This window comes from Rattus norvegicus, chromosome 18 (genome assembly GCF_021556685.1).
Source record: "Rattus norvegicus strain SHRSP/BbbUtx chromosome 18, alternate assembly SHRSP_T2T, whole genome shotgun sequence".
Classification (NCBI taxonomy): Eukaryota; Metazoa; Chordata; class Mammalia; order Rodentia; family Muridae; genus Rattus; species Rattus norvegicus.
Genome location: NC_141551.1, coordinates 36,520,776 through 36,539,776, shown reverse-complemented (window position 1 = coordinate 36,539,776; position 19,001 = coordinate 36,520,776). Strand labels below are relative to the sequence as shown.

The 19,001-nt window shown below is 36.3% G+C and overlaps 1 protein-coding gene across 1 annotated transcript; it reads right to left on the bottom strand.

Annotated features, from left to right (window-relative positions):
- Positions 1–12,039: 12,039 nt before the first annotated feature.
- On the bottom strand, positions 12,040–17,299 carry Marcol (MARCO like). Its single transcript, XM_087593724.1, has 3 exons — positions 15,417–17,299; positions 13,493–13,612; positions 12,040–12,252 (listed from the first exon to the last, which is right to left on the bottom strand). Exons 1-3 carry the CDS (start codon positions 15,960–15,962, stop codon positions 12,244–12,246), a joined length of 675 nt encoding a protein of 224 aa, XP_087449850.1. The 5' UTR covers positions 15,963–17,299; the 3' UTR covers positions 12,040–12,243.
- Positions 17,300–19,001: the final 1,702 nt, after the last annotated feature.

Sequence of the window (19,001 nt, the reverse complement as noted above, 5' to 3'; positions counted from 1 at the left end):
ATACAGGTCCCAGATGAAAATTGGTGCCATTAGTGATACATATATAAATCTGGATCAAGTCAGTAGAATGAGTCAAAGCTATTCTCCATATGGTGGGTATGCAATGTCAGCTCATTTGAGGATGGAGAAGTCTGGTTCTGGTTTTACACACCGTCAGCAGGTCATGCCTGTTTTTACAGAAGCACATTGAGCTAGCATGGTCATAAGTCTACAGAAAAGAAGAGAAAGCTACAAAGTATGGGACTGAGACAGATCTTGCTCCTTAGGAAATGCATCCTACCATGCTTAGTCCATCACATAAAGCTCTCACTATAAGCAACCCTGGTTGGTTTCTAATGTAATGATATGCAATAAATTCTTTTGTTCTCTTTGTTTTGTCAAAGTAATACAAGAGTTTTTCATCATTTTTTTATACCAGAAGATGTAAAAACAAAGCCCATATGAGACATGATTTATTTCTAAATTCACAAAAATAATTATTTTTGGGTCGACTCATTTTTAAGGAATGTTTTATTTTCAAAATACACATAATCTCCTATGTTAACAACAATTTGATAAATAAAAATCAAAATGCAAAAATGTTATGTGTTTTGTGGATTCCACTTCCCAGTTACTTTGAGATCCCCACATGGCACTGAAGGTACTTCTTGAATACTTAAATGATTAGTTTACCATGAAGAGAATCAGCTCTTGTGCAAAGCTTTTAAAAGATTACCAATGCTAACAAATTCCTTGCACTTTCAGGAAAACTGTAGTTGATCAAGGTATCGTGTGAACAAATTCTGTAGGAACAGACTGAGGCTACATTCTCCTAAACTTCCATCTCAAGTTAAGACCAGTCATGACACCCAGTGAACCACAAGATCTTGCCATATTGAAGCATTGCTTCTTGCCTCCTCTTGTATTCTATTCTCTTCTGAGAGATGCTACAAAGAGAACAGGTCTTTATCTTCTTAAAAGGCCTTTTTGCTTATTTATTTGCTTTTATTTTCTTTCTTTTTAGGAAGAAATAGAAACTCTTTGTAAATTCTTTCAAATGCAGATCATTTCTGTTTGGTGTTTTTACATTTTTAGCAAAAGTGTGAGTTAGGCATAATTAAAAACATTTTTAATGAGAAACAGGAAAACCAAAATAAGCAAACACAGTAAAATTATTAATCAGAAAACCTATTTTATCAGATTAAAGAGTAGAGAGGCTGTCTAACATATAGTTCAGAACTTTGACCCAAACACCTTTGCTTTAGTGGAGAAATGGGCAAGAATATATATCACATTTTATTCTCTGAATATATAGAATAATTAGAAATAAACCATACCTAGATTCAATCATAGATACTTTAGTGGAGAGCATTTTTCAGTTTTACCCATTCACATAAATCTGTCAATGAGCTCTTACCCTTTATGTACACAGATGTTGCATAGCATAGGCTTATTCTATATCACAATCTAGACATGAGTTTACCCCAAACTTCTGATCATCAAATATGCACAAGTATTGCACTTATTGACTTTTACTTTTTTATTTTTTTCTTCCATTACTTTACTTATTTATTCACTTTACATTCTGATCTCAGCACCCCTCCCCAATCCTCGCAGTTCACTCCTACCTTATCCCCCCTTCTCAGAGAAGAGGAGGCCCCACCTGGCTACTAATTCACCCTGGAACCTCAAGCCACACAGGACTAGGCACAGCTTCTCTCACTGAATCCAAACAAGGCAGCCCAGTTAGTACAATGGGATCCAGAGATAGGCAGCAGCTTTAGGGACAGTACCCACTCCAGTTGTTCGGGGACCCACATGAAGACTAAGTTGCACATCTGCTATAAATGTGGGGGGGGGCTATGTCCATCGATTTATGCTTTTTGATTGATGATTCAGTCTCTGGGAGCTCCCAAGGGTCCAAGCTTAGTTGATTCTGTTGGTCTGCTCATGGAGTCCCTATCTTCTCTGGGTTCTTCAATCCTTCCTCCAACTCTTCCACAAGACTCCCCAAGCTCCGTCTAATGTTTGGCTGTGGCTTTGTGCGTCTACTTTAGTCTGCTGCTGGGTGGAGCCTCTTAAAGGACAGTTATGTTAGGCTCCTACTGCAAGCATAACAAGTATCATTAATAGTGTGAAGGATTGGTTCTGGTCTGTGAGATGGATCTCAAGTTGGGCTAGTCATTGGTTGGCCATTTCCTCATCTGCTCCGTCTTTTCCCTGTATATCGTGTAGGCAGAAAAAAAAAAGAATCTAAGGTTTTGTGGGTAGTTTGGTCTCCTTATTTATCCACTGGGAGTCCTACCTGGCTACTGAGGGTAGCCACTTCAGGCTCCATCTCTTACACTGCTAGGAGTCTGAGCTAGAGTCACTCTCATAGATTCTTTGGAGCCTCTACCATCCCAAGTCTTTGATATGCCCTAGAGATGCCACGCCCCACCGTTTCCCTTCACTCTCCTGGCCTTCTCCTTGGTTGTTGCTACATTTCCCCTCATTTCCCTCTTCATCTCCTCTCTCACCCAGTTCCCTCACTCCATCCACCTCTGATGGCTATTTTATTTCCCTTTCAGAATGAGATTCTAGCATCCTCCCTTTGGCTCTCCTTGTTAGTTAGTTTGGGTCTGTGGAATGTAGTGTGAGTATCCTGTACTTTTTAGCTAGTATCCACTTATAAACGAATGCATACTATGCAGGTCCTTTTGGTTCTGGGTTACCTCACTCAGGATATTTTTTAGTTCCATCTGCTTGCCTGCAAACTTCAGGATGTTCTTGTTTTTAATAGCTGAGTAATATTCAATTGTGTAAATGAACCACATTTTCTGTATCCATTCTTCATTTGAGGGATGTCTGGTATACTGGATGGTTTTGTGTGTCAACTTGACATAAGCTGGAGTTATCACAGAGAAAGAAGCCTTAGTTGATGAGATGCCTCCATGAGACCCAGTTGTAAGGCATTTTTTCAACTAGTGATCATGGGCAGAGGACCCAGCCCATAACCCTGGGTTCTATAAAAGAGCAAGCTGAGCAAGTCAGGAGAAGCAAGACAGTAAGGAAACATTCCTCCATGGCCTCTGCATTAGCTCCTCCTCCCTGACCTGCTTGAGTTCTAGTGATGAACAGTAATATGGAAGTGTAAGCTGAATAAACCCTTTCCTCCCCAACTTGCTTCTTGTTCATGATGTTTGTGCAGGAATAGGAAAACTGAATAAGACATCTGGGTTGCCTCCAATTTCTGATTATTACAAGTAAAGCCTACTATGAACACAGGAAAGCAAGTGTCTTTGTGAGATGCTGGAACTTCTTTTGGGTATATGACCAGGAGTGATATAGCTGAGTCTTCAGGTGGAACTATCTCCATTTTTCTGAGAAACTGCCAGATTAATTTCCAGAGTGTGATTTACAAGCTTGTAATCCCACCAGACATGGAAGTGTTTCCCTTTCACCACATTCCCACCAGCATGTTTCTTAAGCTTTTGACTTTTCCTTGTTGTGACTTGGATTCTACTTAGATGGACCTAGAGTAGGTTTTCTTTAATGCCTTGGTAGGTATCTTGAGTTTTAACCTTCAATCTGTCTTCTTTGTCTATCAGGACATTCTAGGAATGAAGATAGTGGAAAATCCATGGTGGTAAAGACATTGAGAGAAAAGAAAGGGTAGATACTTTTACCTTATGTATTTTCAAACTTAGATGGTGAAAATATTACAGAGAGATGTGAATTGTACTTGGGAAGATGATGAGATACTGAGGTTTAGAGTTTAACCTCATAAGGATTAGCTACAAAAGATAATTTTTAAAATTTATTTTAAGCACTTATTTCATGTGGTTGAAAAGGTTGAAGATGTTAGGATAATAATTTTTTAAATCTTTTAGTTTTCATTTTGGTTCTTTATTGTTAAAAATAACATGTATACAAATAAAATTAATATAGACCTATTTGTAACATAAATTATAAAATATTTACATCTTGTGTTATGGTATTAACTATGCCTGTAGAGACCTGAACTCTGGTTTATTCTAATATCTTCTTGTATAGTAGATGAAACTTACAGAGGAGATCTCACATGAATGACAGGTATGACACAATAAAATATGGAGCAACAGCATATTAATTGTTGGGATCATCACATGTAATCCTAATGTCACAAGCTATGATTATATTTGTATCTATATCTATATCTATCTATACATATATATGTATATATATATCTGACATCAAGTCTGAGATAATGATGAAATAATATTCATTTCTTGATATCTCTGCACCTAATAGAAACTAGAATTCTAACTATTTAGTTCTCAGGACCTTTTCTGCTATGCTCTACCCAGTGGAGATGCCTCTCTGACAGAATATTTTCCCTGTCAAGAACATCATCTGTCCTTCTTCTAGTCCTCAAACAGCATTCTCTTTCCTACTAGTTCTGAAATTACTTTAAAAAAAATTACATCCACACAACTCTGCATAAACATGGGTCATTTTCTTCTTTTGTTGCTACAAAGTCTGCCTGGGACTAATACTTCTTATACAATCCATTGTTGAGTTGTCGCATCATTTAGCACTGCAGGAGAGATTGCTGAGGGCCATCCAGGAAGAATGACAAATGGTTCTAGAACTCATGGAACACAGCCCATCAGTTAGCACAGCCACAATGGATTTGCCTCAGACAAGTATGACCCCGAGGACTACTTGTTCTGAGAACTTTGTGCTGTTGTAGAGTTTGGCTCTGCTTGTTGCCTTCACATTTCTCTTTATCTAATTTTCTGTTTGTCTGTTGGTCTGCCTGCCTACCTGTCTTTCTGTCTGTATGGATGTTTGTCTGTATAAAGTTATTGGAGTCTGTCTTTTGCTTCACCTACTCAGTGTATGTGTGTGTGAGGGGGGGTGAATTTCCTCTTTTCTTTTCTTTCTCATCGACCCCAAAATATTAAATGAGTTCTGAGTTTTTTGCTGGCCCCAGGAAGTGCCAGCCCCAATGAATCAAGCTTTGTTTCCTTAGAGAAATGTCTTCTGAGTAACTTCACTAATCATACCTTGTTAGTGCTGATCCCTGTTCACTTATTTCAGCACTGACCCTGATTGCCAATTCTGTACCTTGCTGCCTGCCTCAGTTTACCTGTGGTGTCAAAGCTGGTCTTGGACATCAGTTTTTGGCAAGAGATGTTGTGTCTACTTATAGAGCTAGGTGTGCTTGAAGAACATGCTTCTGTGAGTCTCATCTTTATGGTATCGGTGCTATGGTTTTTATTTTTCCTAAAATCCTTGGGTAAGACTCCCATCTTTAAAAATAGAACAAAATGGAATTGAGCATAATACAATTCTACAATGGAAAATAATATTGCAAATACCTAGATCTATTTAGAAAAATAACTATGGAAAAATTCAACATATATTTTACAAGTAATTTTTCTATTAATTTACTTTTTCTTTATGTTTCTAGAATTGACCTGAATGCCCACTCTTCAGTTCTAACTTTCATGCTACCAGAAGTCATGCAAACTTCTCAAAGAGGGAATAATTGTACCAAATTATGTTGCCTAGGAACCATATCCACAACTAGCATGGGATGATGACTCTCTGGATGCAGTAGTGGCACAAATACCTTGGTGGTGGCCATTAGCTCAGTAATTGGATTTAAGACCTGCTCAAAGAGAAGGATATCATGCTTAGCACTGGAAATTGAGCTAACTACTCAGTGCTTGGGAAATCATGGTTATTGGAGGAGAATCTATTACCATTTATTTGTTAAACCTGAATAATCTTCAACGATAATCAGCAAATATTTGTCCTTTTACCCACAGACAAATTTAGCTTTTCATAAAGGGTTTTTCTTTCCTTTAGCAACTAACAGAGAACATTTCAGAAAATTATATACAGTAAACATAGATGTATATATAGACCACTCCCACTCGTAAGACTCGTGGAACATTGCAAAAGAGTGGATAGAAAGAGTTGTAAGAGCCAGAAGTTCAGGAAGTTTACTGTGAGATTGTGTCTCCTATTACACAGAAGCTATATCCACAAACACAGGACCACCCTTGTCTAAGCTAAATAAGAAGGACACCAACAAAAATGCCAAACAAGATAGGGAAAACCCAAGAGGCCTCAACCCTACACAAAGAATTATAGGCAGGAGAGGTGGTTCTCTCCAGGGAAGAGCACATCAAGTGGTTGTTCAGTGTCAAAAAGTTAACCCTACATAAAATTAACATTATATTGACAGAATAGGTTCTGTGTGGGAATGCAATAAAAATTAATGTAAAAGGAGATCATTAACTTGAAGAAAGGACAGAGTGATATATGGGAGATTTTGGAGGTAGGAAAAAGAAGGGAGAAAAATAGTTAAAGTATTTTCTTAAAAATAAACAAGCAAACAAAACAAACAACAAAAGAAACTTCTATTTTGGTATTATTTCATGGACACATATAATCAAGTTTAATTATATTACCCTTACACAACTATATTTCTAGTTAGAATGTACTGTCCTGGTTAGCTTTATGTCAACTGGACACAAGATATAGTCATCTGTGAGGAAGGAACCTTAAATGAGAAAATGTCCCCATAAGATCTGGATATAGGCAAGCAAGCCTGTTAGGTATTTCCTTAATTATTGATTGAGGGGGAGGGCCCAGGCCATTGTGTGTGGTCACATCCCTGGACTGATGGTCCTGGATTTTATAAGAAGGAGACTGGCAAGCAACAGGGAGTAAGCCCATAAGCATCATGGCCTCTGCATTAACTTTTTTTGTGTGGTTTGAGATTCTGTCTTGTTTTTCCTCCCTGCGTAATACTCAGGATATGTGGGCCAAATAAATTCTTTTCTTCTCAAGATGCTTTTGCACATGGTGCTTTATCAGGACACTCATAACCAAAGCCCACATTTTGTGTTATAAATATCTTTAAAATTAAACAAACTGACTGAAGCTTTAGCCATTAGCCATCAAGGTATCTGTAAAATGTGTAGAAGGAAAATTAGTGACAATAACAGCATAAAAGCTGGAAATGCATACACAGAGCATATTTAAAGCTTCTCATAATATTAATGATAAGAGAGCTTTTGGAGAAATAAAGAAGTATGTCAACTACCCATATTTTATAACCTAAAACAACCCCCAAAATAAGACAACAGATTGCTATAATTAATTAGCCAACAGAAAAGACACAATGCCTAAAACAAATACTTAAGAAAGTAAAGAAAAGAAATATAAAAGTGTAAAAAGTAAGATAGTATGTTGAGGGCCAGCCCAGCAATGGCCACCTCTGCAGGGGAGATAAGGAGTATGAGAGGGAGGGGTGAGTCAGACTCAGGGTCAGGGGGAATCCTTCAGCCTGACTGACTAGTGGTCAGAGTGTTTCTCTATTTGTCAGAACTCAGTAGGCAAGGATAGATTCATGTTGTTCCAAAACATAGATCATATCATTTTTGTCTTTGAATGTGTGTTTTAACTTCCTCTTGGCCATGAATTTAGTCATCATTGATAAACCTTGACAGAACAGAATTACCTTTTACAATTGTTTTCTCTAGATTAACCCTATAACACAATTTTTAAGAATCTAGCACTATATTTTCCCAAGGCCTGACTGCCCACTCTTGAGCTGGCAGTTCTTATGGTTTCAAGACAGAAAGAAAATCCCCATGCCGGGCTGGGCAGATTTCCACGTTCCAAGCAATGTATTATCAACTTTCATTGGTCAGAGTGTTAATTAGACCCAAGAAAAAAAACTTCAGGTCAAAGCTGCTGTGGTTATTATTCAATTTATGTTATAAATCAATGTTTATATCTTTGTAGAATTTATTTATATGTCTAACCTTGGCATTCCTTTGTTCCCTGGTCCTGCAGCAACACTGTAAGAGCTAACTTTTCTAACAAGGGGAAATCTTCAAACTTTATTCTTTTATCATTTATCCATATCATTTTTTGTCTATCAGTATATGAAAAAGCCCCTGTGTAGGGCAGAAATAATTCCAGCCCATCTAACTATGTTGTTATATCTTGTCCCTGAAGAAAAGGCCATTTAAGGCCCCCAATCTTTTATGTCATGTAAATGCATGAGTGTATATTAGGAAGGGACTTTTAACCTGATCTGCTGCCAACTTCTCTAGCCCACTGCATCTTGTTTACTTTTATACGTTTACTTTGTTCTGATTATCTTGTTCCTGAGTTAGTACAGGGGCAGATGTTTGAAGAGAATCTTGGAGCTGGAGCCTCATAAGGAGATCTCCAGCATATTTATTTGAGTCACAACCTCCAGGGTGTAAGGAAAACCTTCAAGTCAGGCCAAAAAAAGATATCTCCCTAAAAGTAGGAGGGGTAGAATGCTCTTGACAAGCCTGGGGAAAGGTTAGAAGCAGTACTCCTGGGGCAAACTGTAAGTAATGCATAAGAAATTTCCCTGACTGTGAAATGCAAATCAAAACAACCCTGAGATTCTACCTCACACCAGTCAGAACGGCTAAGATAAAAAAAAAAAACTCAGGTAAAAACAGATGCTGATGAGAATGTGGAGAAAGAGGAACACTCCTCCATGGTTGGTGGGGTTGCAAGTTGGTACAGCCACTCTGGAAATCAGTCTGGAAGTTCCTCAGAAAATTGGATATAGTACTACCTGAGGACCCAGCTATACCACTCCTGGGCTCCAACAAATAACAAAGACACATGCTCCATTATATTCATAGCAGCCTTACTTAGAATAGCCAGAAGCTGAAAAGAACCCAGATATCCCTCAACAGAGGAATGGATATAGAAAATGTGGTACATCTACACAATGGAGTACTACTCAACTATTAAAACAATGACTTCATGAAATTCATAGGCAAATGGATGGACCTAGAAAATATCCTGAGTGAGGTAACCCAATCACAAACAGACACATGGTATGCACTCACTGATAAGTGGATGCTAGCCCAAAAGCTTGGATTATCCAAGATACAATCCACAGACCACATGAAGCTCAAGGACAACCAAAGTGCAGATGCTTCAGTCCTTCTTAAAAGGGGGAACAAAAATATTCATAGGAAGAAATATGGAGACAAAGTTTGATGCAGAGACTGAAGGAATAGCCATTCAGAGCCTGCCCTACCTGGGCAATATTGCTGATGCCAAGAAGTCCATGCTGACAGGAACCTGATATAGCTGTCTCCTAAGAGGCTCTGCCAAAGCATGACAAATACAGAGGTGAATGCTCGCAGTCAACCATTGAACTGAGAATGGGGTCCCCAATGGAAGAGGAGTTAGAGAAAGGATTGAAGGAGCTGAAGGGGCTTGCAACCCCATAAGAACAACAATCCCAACCAACTAGAGCTCCCAGGGACTAAACCACCATCCAAATAGTACACATGGAATTACCCATGGCTTCAGCTGTATATGTAGTAGAGGATGGCTTTCTTGGGCACCAATTGGAGGAGAAGCCCTTGGTCTTGCTGATACTGGACCCCCCAGTGTAGGAGAATGTCATAGTGGGGAGTCAGGAAGGGGTGGGTGGTTGGGTTAGGGAACACCCTCATGGAAGCAGGTGGATAGGGGATGGGATAGGGGGTTTATGGATGGGAAACTGGGAAAAAGAATAACATTAGAAATGTAAATAAAAAATCCAAAAAACCCCACACTTGTTACAAAACAGAAATTTCCCATCAACCTAATCTCCCCAAGTTGTACAAATATTACAAACCTCAAAAGCATACAACAGGTAGAGATCAAGACCAAAATGAAGGGCAGCACAAGGGTGATTTTATCATATGGCTGGACCTTTGTCTATCACCTGTGCTGGCTTTATTACTTTTGCTATTCCCATTAGATATGGCTGTGCCAATAGCAGTACTAAATATGTCCATGTGAATCACATTCAACATACATTATCCAAATAATCCCAATTAAAAGGCAGAGTGTGTTAAATATTTTAAGGCAAATGGTAAATATAAGGTATAAGAAGAGCATATTAAACAGAAGTCAGAGCATCAGGATAAAGAGATGTGAAAATATATTATATGGATGTATCAGTAGTGAGAAGGTGGCTGCAGTGACGATATTGCCTTCAGAGAAAGCTGGTCTCAGAAGTGGGATTCCTACTTACATTGGTACATTTAATTTGATTGCGTTGTACTCCTTCCCAAAGCTGAAATGCTATTGTGGACGTAATAGCAGGTATATCATGTTAGTGCTCTTGTAATTACCTGCTTGGAAGGGAGTGTTGCTACAGTGTTATAATGTTTATGATAAACATTTCAATTTGATTGCATTCTTCATATACCACTGTACCTGGCCAGCAATTGTTTTCTTAATTTTATTTTTAGATTGTTTATGGTTTATAATAATATAAGCAAATTTTCTGTGTTGAATTTGTACCCTGAAGCTTTGCAAAGTATAGTAATTTGTTGTAGTGTACGTGCTTGTGTGTTTGTATAGGATTTCTTAGGATTCTCTTCATATATTATTGTATCATTCGTGAACATGAGCTAATTTTATTCCTTTGTGCAATTTGGATGCCTTCATCCATTTCTTAACTTACCTAAGTAATCAATCTGAAACTTCTGGTACTATGTCCAATAAAACTTGTAAAAAGCAGGTATTTCTGATGAGAGAGGATAAGAAAGGTTTTTACTTTTAGTAAGATTAAGTTAGCTGTTGTTTTTTGATATTATAATGGGGAAATCATTTAATCTCACATTTTGAGTGATTTCAGTATGTGAAATAATTTTAATGTCATACATAATTTTCTTTTTCTTAAGTATATCACATTGATTTTTATGTTGTGCAATTCTTGTATTACAAAACACTCTACTTGGTAATGGTGCCTAAATTTTATATTTTAAGCTACATTTTCTTGTTTATTTCTGTGTTTATTTGTGTGCGTGTATATTACAGTTCATGTATGGGGATCAGAGAAAAACTTGCAGAGTTAGATTTCACCATTCAGTCTACGGTTCCTGAAGATCAAAGGTGGGTTTTCAAGCTTGATGGCATCATCTTTAATTTTTGAGTCACCTTAACAGCCTCTAATTCTCTCACTATCCTGGTGAATATGTGTTCCTAGCATATCACTAAGAATTATATGAGTAAATACTTAGGAAGGATGTTGATCTGTGCTGTTCATAGAGGGTCTTTTACTATCATTTCATCAGGATAATATTGGCTTCATGGAGGGAATTATCAAGTGTTTCCCTGTTAATAGTCTTTGGATGGATTCAAGAAGGATTATATTAATTTTCTTTTAAATGCTTGGAGTAATTCCTTAGGGGAACTATATGACTTATAAGTTTTTGATTAGTGTTCAATATCTATATCTATATCTATCTGTATAATATATATATATATATATCAGGTTTGTTCATATTCTTTCCTATTCAATGCCTCGCATGTATGACCTTGTCTTCTTCACTTATGTCACTCAGTTTATTAACATACACTTGCTCATCATATTCTCTTATAAAATTCATTAATTAATTCATATAAAATTCCTGGAGTGTAGTTTCACTGAAGCTTCTTTAACTCTAAAATTAAAAAAAAATCTTCATATTTTGCATGTAATCTTGAAATTCTTGCATATTGGCTTAGCTATTGAAAGAAAGACTCAGATCTGTTGTGGTTTGCCCTGGAATTATCTGTATTTTGATGCTAATTCTGCTGCCCTGCTGCCTGGTCATTTACTAAGGACTTAGGTAAGTGAGCTTATAGGAACTTTCTCCCATTTAATTTGTAAAATAAAGGCAAGAGTCCTTGATTTGGGTAGGGGAAGGGAAGTTGGAGGGGAGGAGGAGGGAGAAGGGGTCAGAGGGGAAGGAGGAAGAGGAAGCTGAAGACAGGGCATGGAAAGACCTCAAGTTATGAAGGATTTCAGAGCTGGGGAATAGGATAGTGTAGTGGTAGATCTGCCCAATCTAGGTGCGAGCTTGTACTCATAGTAATCTAGTTGTGTTTTCTTTGCACAGGCATATTTGGGTTGGAGGGATTACTGCAACACAGATCCACAATGTTTGGAATTTTGGGAAGGGGAGGGATCAAAGACACTAATAGTGTTTGGGAAAGTATATACACAAAAAAATTAAGACACCAGAAAGTATTCTTGAACCAATTTTATTTGAAGAGAATGGAACAAGTTCAAAAATAATGTAGACTCCTTTGTCCATGGAGCACATGCTTTCTTCACACTTCAACTTTCCAGTAAAGCCATTGAGAAATCAGAATTGCAGGTAGAGTTTGAGGTTACAGATTTTTTTGGTTCACATGAATATCTAACATTTTCCCTTCTGGTTGAGAGTCAGCCTCCCTTTACTCATCCTGAAAATAAAAACAAGAGAAATCAAGTCACTCTGGCACCAGCACAAAGAGAAATGTGATTATTTGATCACTCAGGAAATGATTCAGAAAAAGCAGGCTTAGCTGCTGGGTTCTGTGGCCCTCATTCACTGCTATGAGGATCTAGGCACTTTGCTTCTGCTCCTCTCTGTACCTGGTGTCTTTATCAATCATTTAAGAGAATTGGTGTCTAAGACCTTCTGTACTTACAAATGCCTACAAGGAGTTCAATGTTGACAGTTAAGTAACTACTAAAGTCTACAACTCTTGGAAACAGAAGTATTATTTGCTGATTATTCAAGAATTCTGAAAAGTTACTTTATAACTCTTTTGCTACATTTTAAACATTTTGATTGAATCCTATTTATTTTTATTCTATATATGTGTACAGTGAGTGGTAGTGGTGCAGATGTGTACCATCACACATATACAAAGGTCAGAGTAGATACACTTGCAGGAATAGCTTCTCTTCTTTTACTATGTGGGTCCCAGAGATGGGACTCTCAGTCTTGGAGGCAAGCACCTTTATGTGATGAATAACCTGCCTGTCTCACATGTAGTAATTTCTAAGCATTAATCACTTTAATCCTTGCAAGTGGCATACAACATTTTATAGATGGTTTATATGACTCACTCAAATTTAACATTACTATCATTGTGATTAGAATCTTATTTTTTAAGGAATAGTAACTAAGTCAGGGATTTCCTAGTGTTTGTTCTTTGATAGGTTTTATTTGCAGGAATTTTAAAGTGTTTATTAATTGTTTTACTTCCAAATATTAAATCACTGTTTATTAAACAGTAGATATTAAGAAATATTTGGTAAATCTGTAACTTGAAGTGTTTATTATTATTAGATTAACAAACACCATTCCCCAATACTTAAATATTCAATTCAACTATTACATGTCTTGGGGCTAAAGATGTGCCCAAGTGGTTAAGAGAGTTTGCTGCTCTTCTAAAGGACCAGAATTTGGTTCCCAGGACCAACATTGTGTAGCTCACAAGCACTTGTTGGCTCCAGCCCTATGGGATCTGACAACCTCTTCTGGCCTCCTTAGAAACCCACACTCATACATATAAGTTTTTCAAAAACATCAGGTATCTTTTAAATAGTTAAATAGACAAACAATAGCCAGGACTTTACTTAGAGAAGACTATGTATACATAGAAAATATTATCTTCTTTTCTAAGACTGAGAAAGAAAACAAAAGATTCTTACCTTTTGCTTCATTAAATACACAGGAGTTTCCACATGGTTTCCATCAGAACCACCAACTGGTTTGTAAATGGAGTCATACCTTTTATTTCCAGTTAGGCTTTTGCTGATCATGCTTTTAGCCTGCAAAAGACAAGGGAGATCATCATGGGTAAGAATGGAGTGATTAATTTGATTTAAACATCACAAAGGAAAATGTTAATTGCTCTTTTAGTATTGAGAAGCATTATCATATATCAATAATATTATTCCCTTAATATATACAATACAATAAACCTAAGGATCTATAGGGCTATGCGAGTGTATTGAAAGAGCAATATGCTTTGCCCTAGTTTATAACTTTAGGCACGGAAGCATAGTACTTTCAGATTCAGTCCTTAGACATAAATGCATCAAATATCAAATCAGTGACCTAAATATATGGTTATTTATTATAAACTTTGTAACACATAACTTGCAATTAAATTCTTTGGAGACAAATCTGAACTCTTAAAAGGAAACACATCTGAGAGAAGCCACACTAACAAAGACATAGAGTTTATTGATTTTTTTCTTGTGCCAATCAAATAAAGATGATGAAGAAATATGTTTGTGACTAATTTGTTGACATAATAGTTAGAGATATTTTTGTGTATAAATTTCTAAATATCAGAGGTCTGATAATATAAAGGTTTGACTAGCCCATGAAAACAGACATTAGCTAAAATGGTGAGATATTTTTTGTCTAAAATTTATAGCCTTCTTATGATTGTGATTAACTCATATTTAGCCTATAAAATAGGCATAATTATTTTCTCATTTTTAGAATCAATATAAAATTGTCAAAGTTGTGTGCTATCCTGAAGACTTCAGAGACCTGCTGATGGTATTAAGGTAGATGACAGACATCTTTCTGGAAGAATACTACTTTATATAGACCAAGCCATAATAAGAACAAATTCCTCTGAATGGAAGGTGAAGATAAGTTATTTTTAATCAAAAAAGTTATCTTTAAAATGAGATAAAAGCCATATTCTGGTAAACTAAAGTGTAAGTAAAAAAATAGCAGTCATGGTAAGTAAAAATTCTGAATCATTGATAGATGAAACCAGGAAATCACTGGAGAGAGAAAGCAAAAGAGGGAAAATCATAGCAGGATCCAGAAGAGGATGCAGGAAACAAGCTGTGCACTTGGATGCTCATATTTGTGCAAAGATGGCTCTCAAGCATCAATTATGTTGTGCTTTCCCTTCACTTACCCATTCAGGAGAGCCAATTATTGTCTCACTTACCCTAGATTATAAAAGTATAGGTTAAAAAGAAATGGCATTGGTTGTTTTCATATTGGTGATGAGTTGAAACTATAAACAATTAGTTTAAAGAAACAACATAACTTGTATTATGTAGGAAATGATGATCAGGAAAATATCAGCGAGCTCCTCAAAGGACTGTATGTGGTTTGGATGGCATGTGAACATGTCCAATTTGAAATGACATTGGACGAGAAACAAGAGCCTAACCCTGCAAAGTCCTGAAATTCATATTCAGGAGTTTGAGTTGCATCTTCTAACTGACTATAACCACTAAATAATTTTGATCAGAATTACATTTGGAATTATCATATTCATTATTTCACAGGTTTCAGTTGGAACTGAACTGGGTGTGAAAGTTAGTCCTGAAAGGATCAGACTTAGTTGATGAGATTCTGAGTTAATTCAGTTCAGGCACAAGGGTTTTAATGGAAAATGATGGAAAGAGATGAGAGAAATGGTTTAATGGAGGAATTCCCTCAGCGATCAAAAATGTGAAATTAACACGGATTTCATTTTTCTTTAGTAAATGGCATTGCAAAGTTTCATGAGTTTATTGTATCCAGTATCACCAGGCTTGGAAAACAGAAAAACTAAGGTAAATAAGTGCAAAGAATAAAACAGACATCGATACTGACCTGTATCCCCATTGCATTGTCCTTTGAAAGGTTATCTACATCGTTTCCTTCTTCTTGATTATACAAAGACCTTGGTTTCCTTTGTTGGCTAGAATGTTCTGGCTTTCCTTGTTGACTGGAGGATCCTGGTTTTCCTTGTCGGTTAGAGGATCCTGGTTTCCCTTGTTGGCTAGAGGGTTCTGGTTTCCCTTGTTGGTTAGAGGATTCTAAATTCCCTTGGTCAGAAGACCCAGGCTTGCCTTTATTGCTAAATGATGTTGGTTTCCCCTTTTGGCTAACAGACTCTGGCTTGTCTTTAGGCAGTGATGGCTTCCCTTTTTGACTAGGAGACCTGGGCTTTCCTTGTCGACTAGACAATTCTGATTCTTCTTGCTTGCTAGAAACATTTGGAGTCCCTTTTTGATTAGATTCCCCTAGCTTCCCTTGCAAAATCAAAGCACTGGGCATCCCAGGCTGGCTCAAAACTTCTGGCTTTCCTTGCTGATGACTGTTCACTGGTTTTCCTGCCTGGTTGGAATATCCTGGTTGTCTTTGCAGAATTAACATCCCTGGTTTTCTTTGTGTGATACTACCTCCCTGTTTGTTAGATTCCTTCTTTCCCCCAGGATTAGCTTCATTTTTTGTCTCTACAGTAAGTGCAGGCTTTTGATTCTCTTCTAGCTTAAAAATACTTGGTTTTGCGATCTGAGCAGAAGCCACTGAGATGATACAATAAGAAAAAGAAAAATAAGTAGAATTATTTTAATAATTCAAAACAAATCATTTGCCACAGCAGTGAGTTTTTATCATACAACTTCTTAATTTTAAATCAACTCCAAAGTCAAATTTTTCCATCTTTTCTCTCATGTTGAATATTTTGTTTCTTCTGTTTGCTTTAATGGTTTTTAATTTCCAAAAAGTATAGCATCAAGCAAACTTTCTCATTTGTAAACCATGAATTCTTTGCAATAGTATTTTTCTCTCCTTATTTTCCCTTGTTTTTGGAGAAATCAGTCTCTAGTCTGTGCCCCCTTTAAGCTTTTGTTATACCATCTCAAGGATATTAATGCTCTAAGCATGAAGTCTCTCCAAGCCTGCAGAGGAAGCATCATTTGCTTCTAAGCAGAACTCCTAATATTAAAGATGCTGAAGGTTATATGTTTTGGTAAAATTGTAGAAAGTGATATGTGCTACACATATTTCTTGGTATGTATCCTCTATTTAAAATTTTATTTAATTCATATATGTTCCAGTAGTACCATGTTTTATTTTTTTTTCATATAGTGGCTCTCTTATGCAGTTTTAGACCAATAATTTTGATTCCTCCAATCATGCTTTTTTCCCCCATTAATGTTTTGGCTATTTGGGACATAAATTTTCCATATACATTTCAGTATTTGTATTCTTTTTGTGTCAAGGATGCCCTTGTAATATTAATGTGAATTGCATTGAATTAACTTGGACAATATAGCCATTTTTATAACAATTCTGTCATTAATTATTTATGAACATGGATGCTATTACTAGCTCCTAGAACCCTCTATATTTGTTCAGTATCTTAAATGTTTATTAGAGAGGTCCTTTATTCCCTTTGTTAGGTTTACTCTAAGGTATTATATTTATAATTTTAAATTAAATCTTAGAAAATTTCATACATGTCCTGATCATATTAAGTCCCCATTCCTTTTTCCTACTCCATTACCACCTTCATATCCTTTTGTTTTTACTGGCTAAGAGGACATAAAACTTTGTATTTTAACAGTTGCATGTGAAATTAAATCTATAGGCTAAAAGCCAGATGTGGGCTTTTGGTGGTAAATGTGGTAATTAACATATCAAATCACTCTGGGCATAGTGGCATATATATTTCAACTGAGCAGTAGAGTGGTTCAGGAGGAAAAACACTGAAAATAAAATAGGCATCGTATTATGTTAGGACAACAAATTTAAGTAAAATATTTAGAAAGTAATTCTCATCTGCTTTGCTCTTCGTTTGGTTTGACATTTCTTTCTCAATTTACAAACCCCGATACGTGTTTTGCTTCTTTATCTTCTCACCTATCTCTTTGCTACTTCCCAAGTTCATATAATGCTACCTATGGTTTTGACACACACTTGCTTCTGTCATCAGTATACTTAGTACATTCTGTCACCTAGAAAGACACTCCAAGTTCATGGCAGGAGCATCCATCCTAAGTAGGGGTTCAGGGATGGATTTTTAACTGTCCTATCCCCGAAAGCATACATGTTCTTCTTGTTTCTCCTTTCACTCTGTCTCTCACTTCTATTCTGATTTTTAAACTCAGTTTATATATTCCCCAACAGCACCACCATATAACTACTGCCCCAATCAATTTCAGTACTATCAAAAGACCCGTGTTTTGAATGGGCTGCATGTGATTATTTTTGTCTTAAGTAAGATAAAACAGCTCTGCAGTATAAAGACAACCTCTATTTCTTTTGCTGTGGGTACAGCAAGCATTAAGTTCTAGGCATTTTTGTTATTCTTTTATACTAGATCTAAGAAAGGTCATCCAAATTTTGTAATTTTCAGGCAACTTATATCATTTCCCAGTTCTGGGGGTTGAATTCAGAGGCACATACATGTAAAGCATGAAAACTATTACTCAACACAGTTCTTTAAAATTTATTACATTATCTTAATATATGTATTGAGATATATTAAAATATATATTAGGATAATAAGAATTTCTCATTGTTTTGAGAAATTCATATGTCTGTGCTAGAATTATTATCTTTTAAAACAACTATAAATATAGAATGCAAAATTCATTAGTATCAGTTACCTACAAAGAGATCAAATAATGGTAGCTGATGTAGCCATCCATATAATTTCTTAAGTTTTTACTTAAGTATAGTTATTTCTATTTTATTTATAATAAAAAAGACTCAAAAGTACATTTTTAAAATTTGACCATACAACATTTGATCATAGCATACCACCGTTCTTTTATAGGACATGAACATAAACACTTATGTGCTCTTATAATATTTTTAGATTGATAATATCTTTGTATTCTAAGCCTTTCTCAATTGCTTATTCTTGCTTCCTCCAACCACAAGTCTTCCATTCTTCTCATATCCAGTGAACATTTTATGCATCTAGATTTGCATATGTCTGAAATTACCTTTACATATCCTTGTTTCATTCTAAAACAGCATCTCTTCATCAATTATATATTTGAATTCTGTCCTTAGAGAATGAGAAAGAAAGATGTCAGTTGCAGCTTCCTTACCTGAGAACACAGTCAGGAACATGAAGGGAAGGAACATTAAACCCCCCATAATCTACGGAGCCAGTAGATTCACACTTAGCTGTTGGGTAGCTAGAGTGTCACACTTCTGTAATTCTTTTCTAAATAAATTATGCTCATCACTGCCATGTTATATATTTGAAAATCTCCCCACCCTTATTGCTAAACACTGTTACCATCTTGAAAAATTACATAGTAAACTTTCACAAATGAAGGTGTTTCTTGAATTTGAGGTTCACAGGCCAACTCCTGTAAAAATCCAAAATTTAATATGCGTCCATCAGATTGTCTTCTCCCAGGATGAAAATGGTGAGACATACGTGAGGAAAGG

Bases quoted from the DNA above. Each gene is read 5' to 3' on its own strand.
- Marcol (XM_087593724.1), bottom strand. From the start codon at position 15,962: ATGTTAATTCTGCAAAGACAACCAGGATATTCCAACCAGGCAGGAAAA. The intron at 13,613-15,416 runs GTCAGTATCGAT...TGTCTTTTGCAG, and splicing joins ACAATGCAATGGGGATACAG to GCTAAAAGCATGATCAGCAA.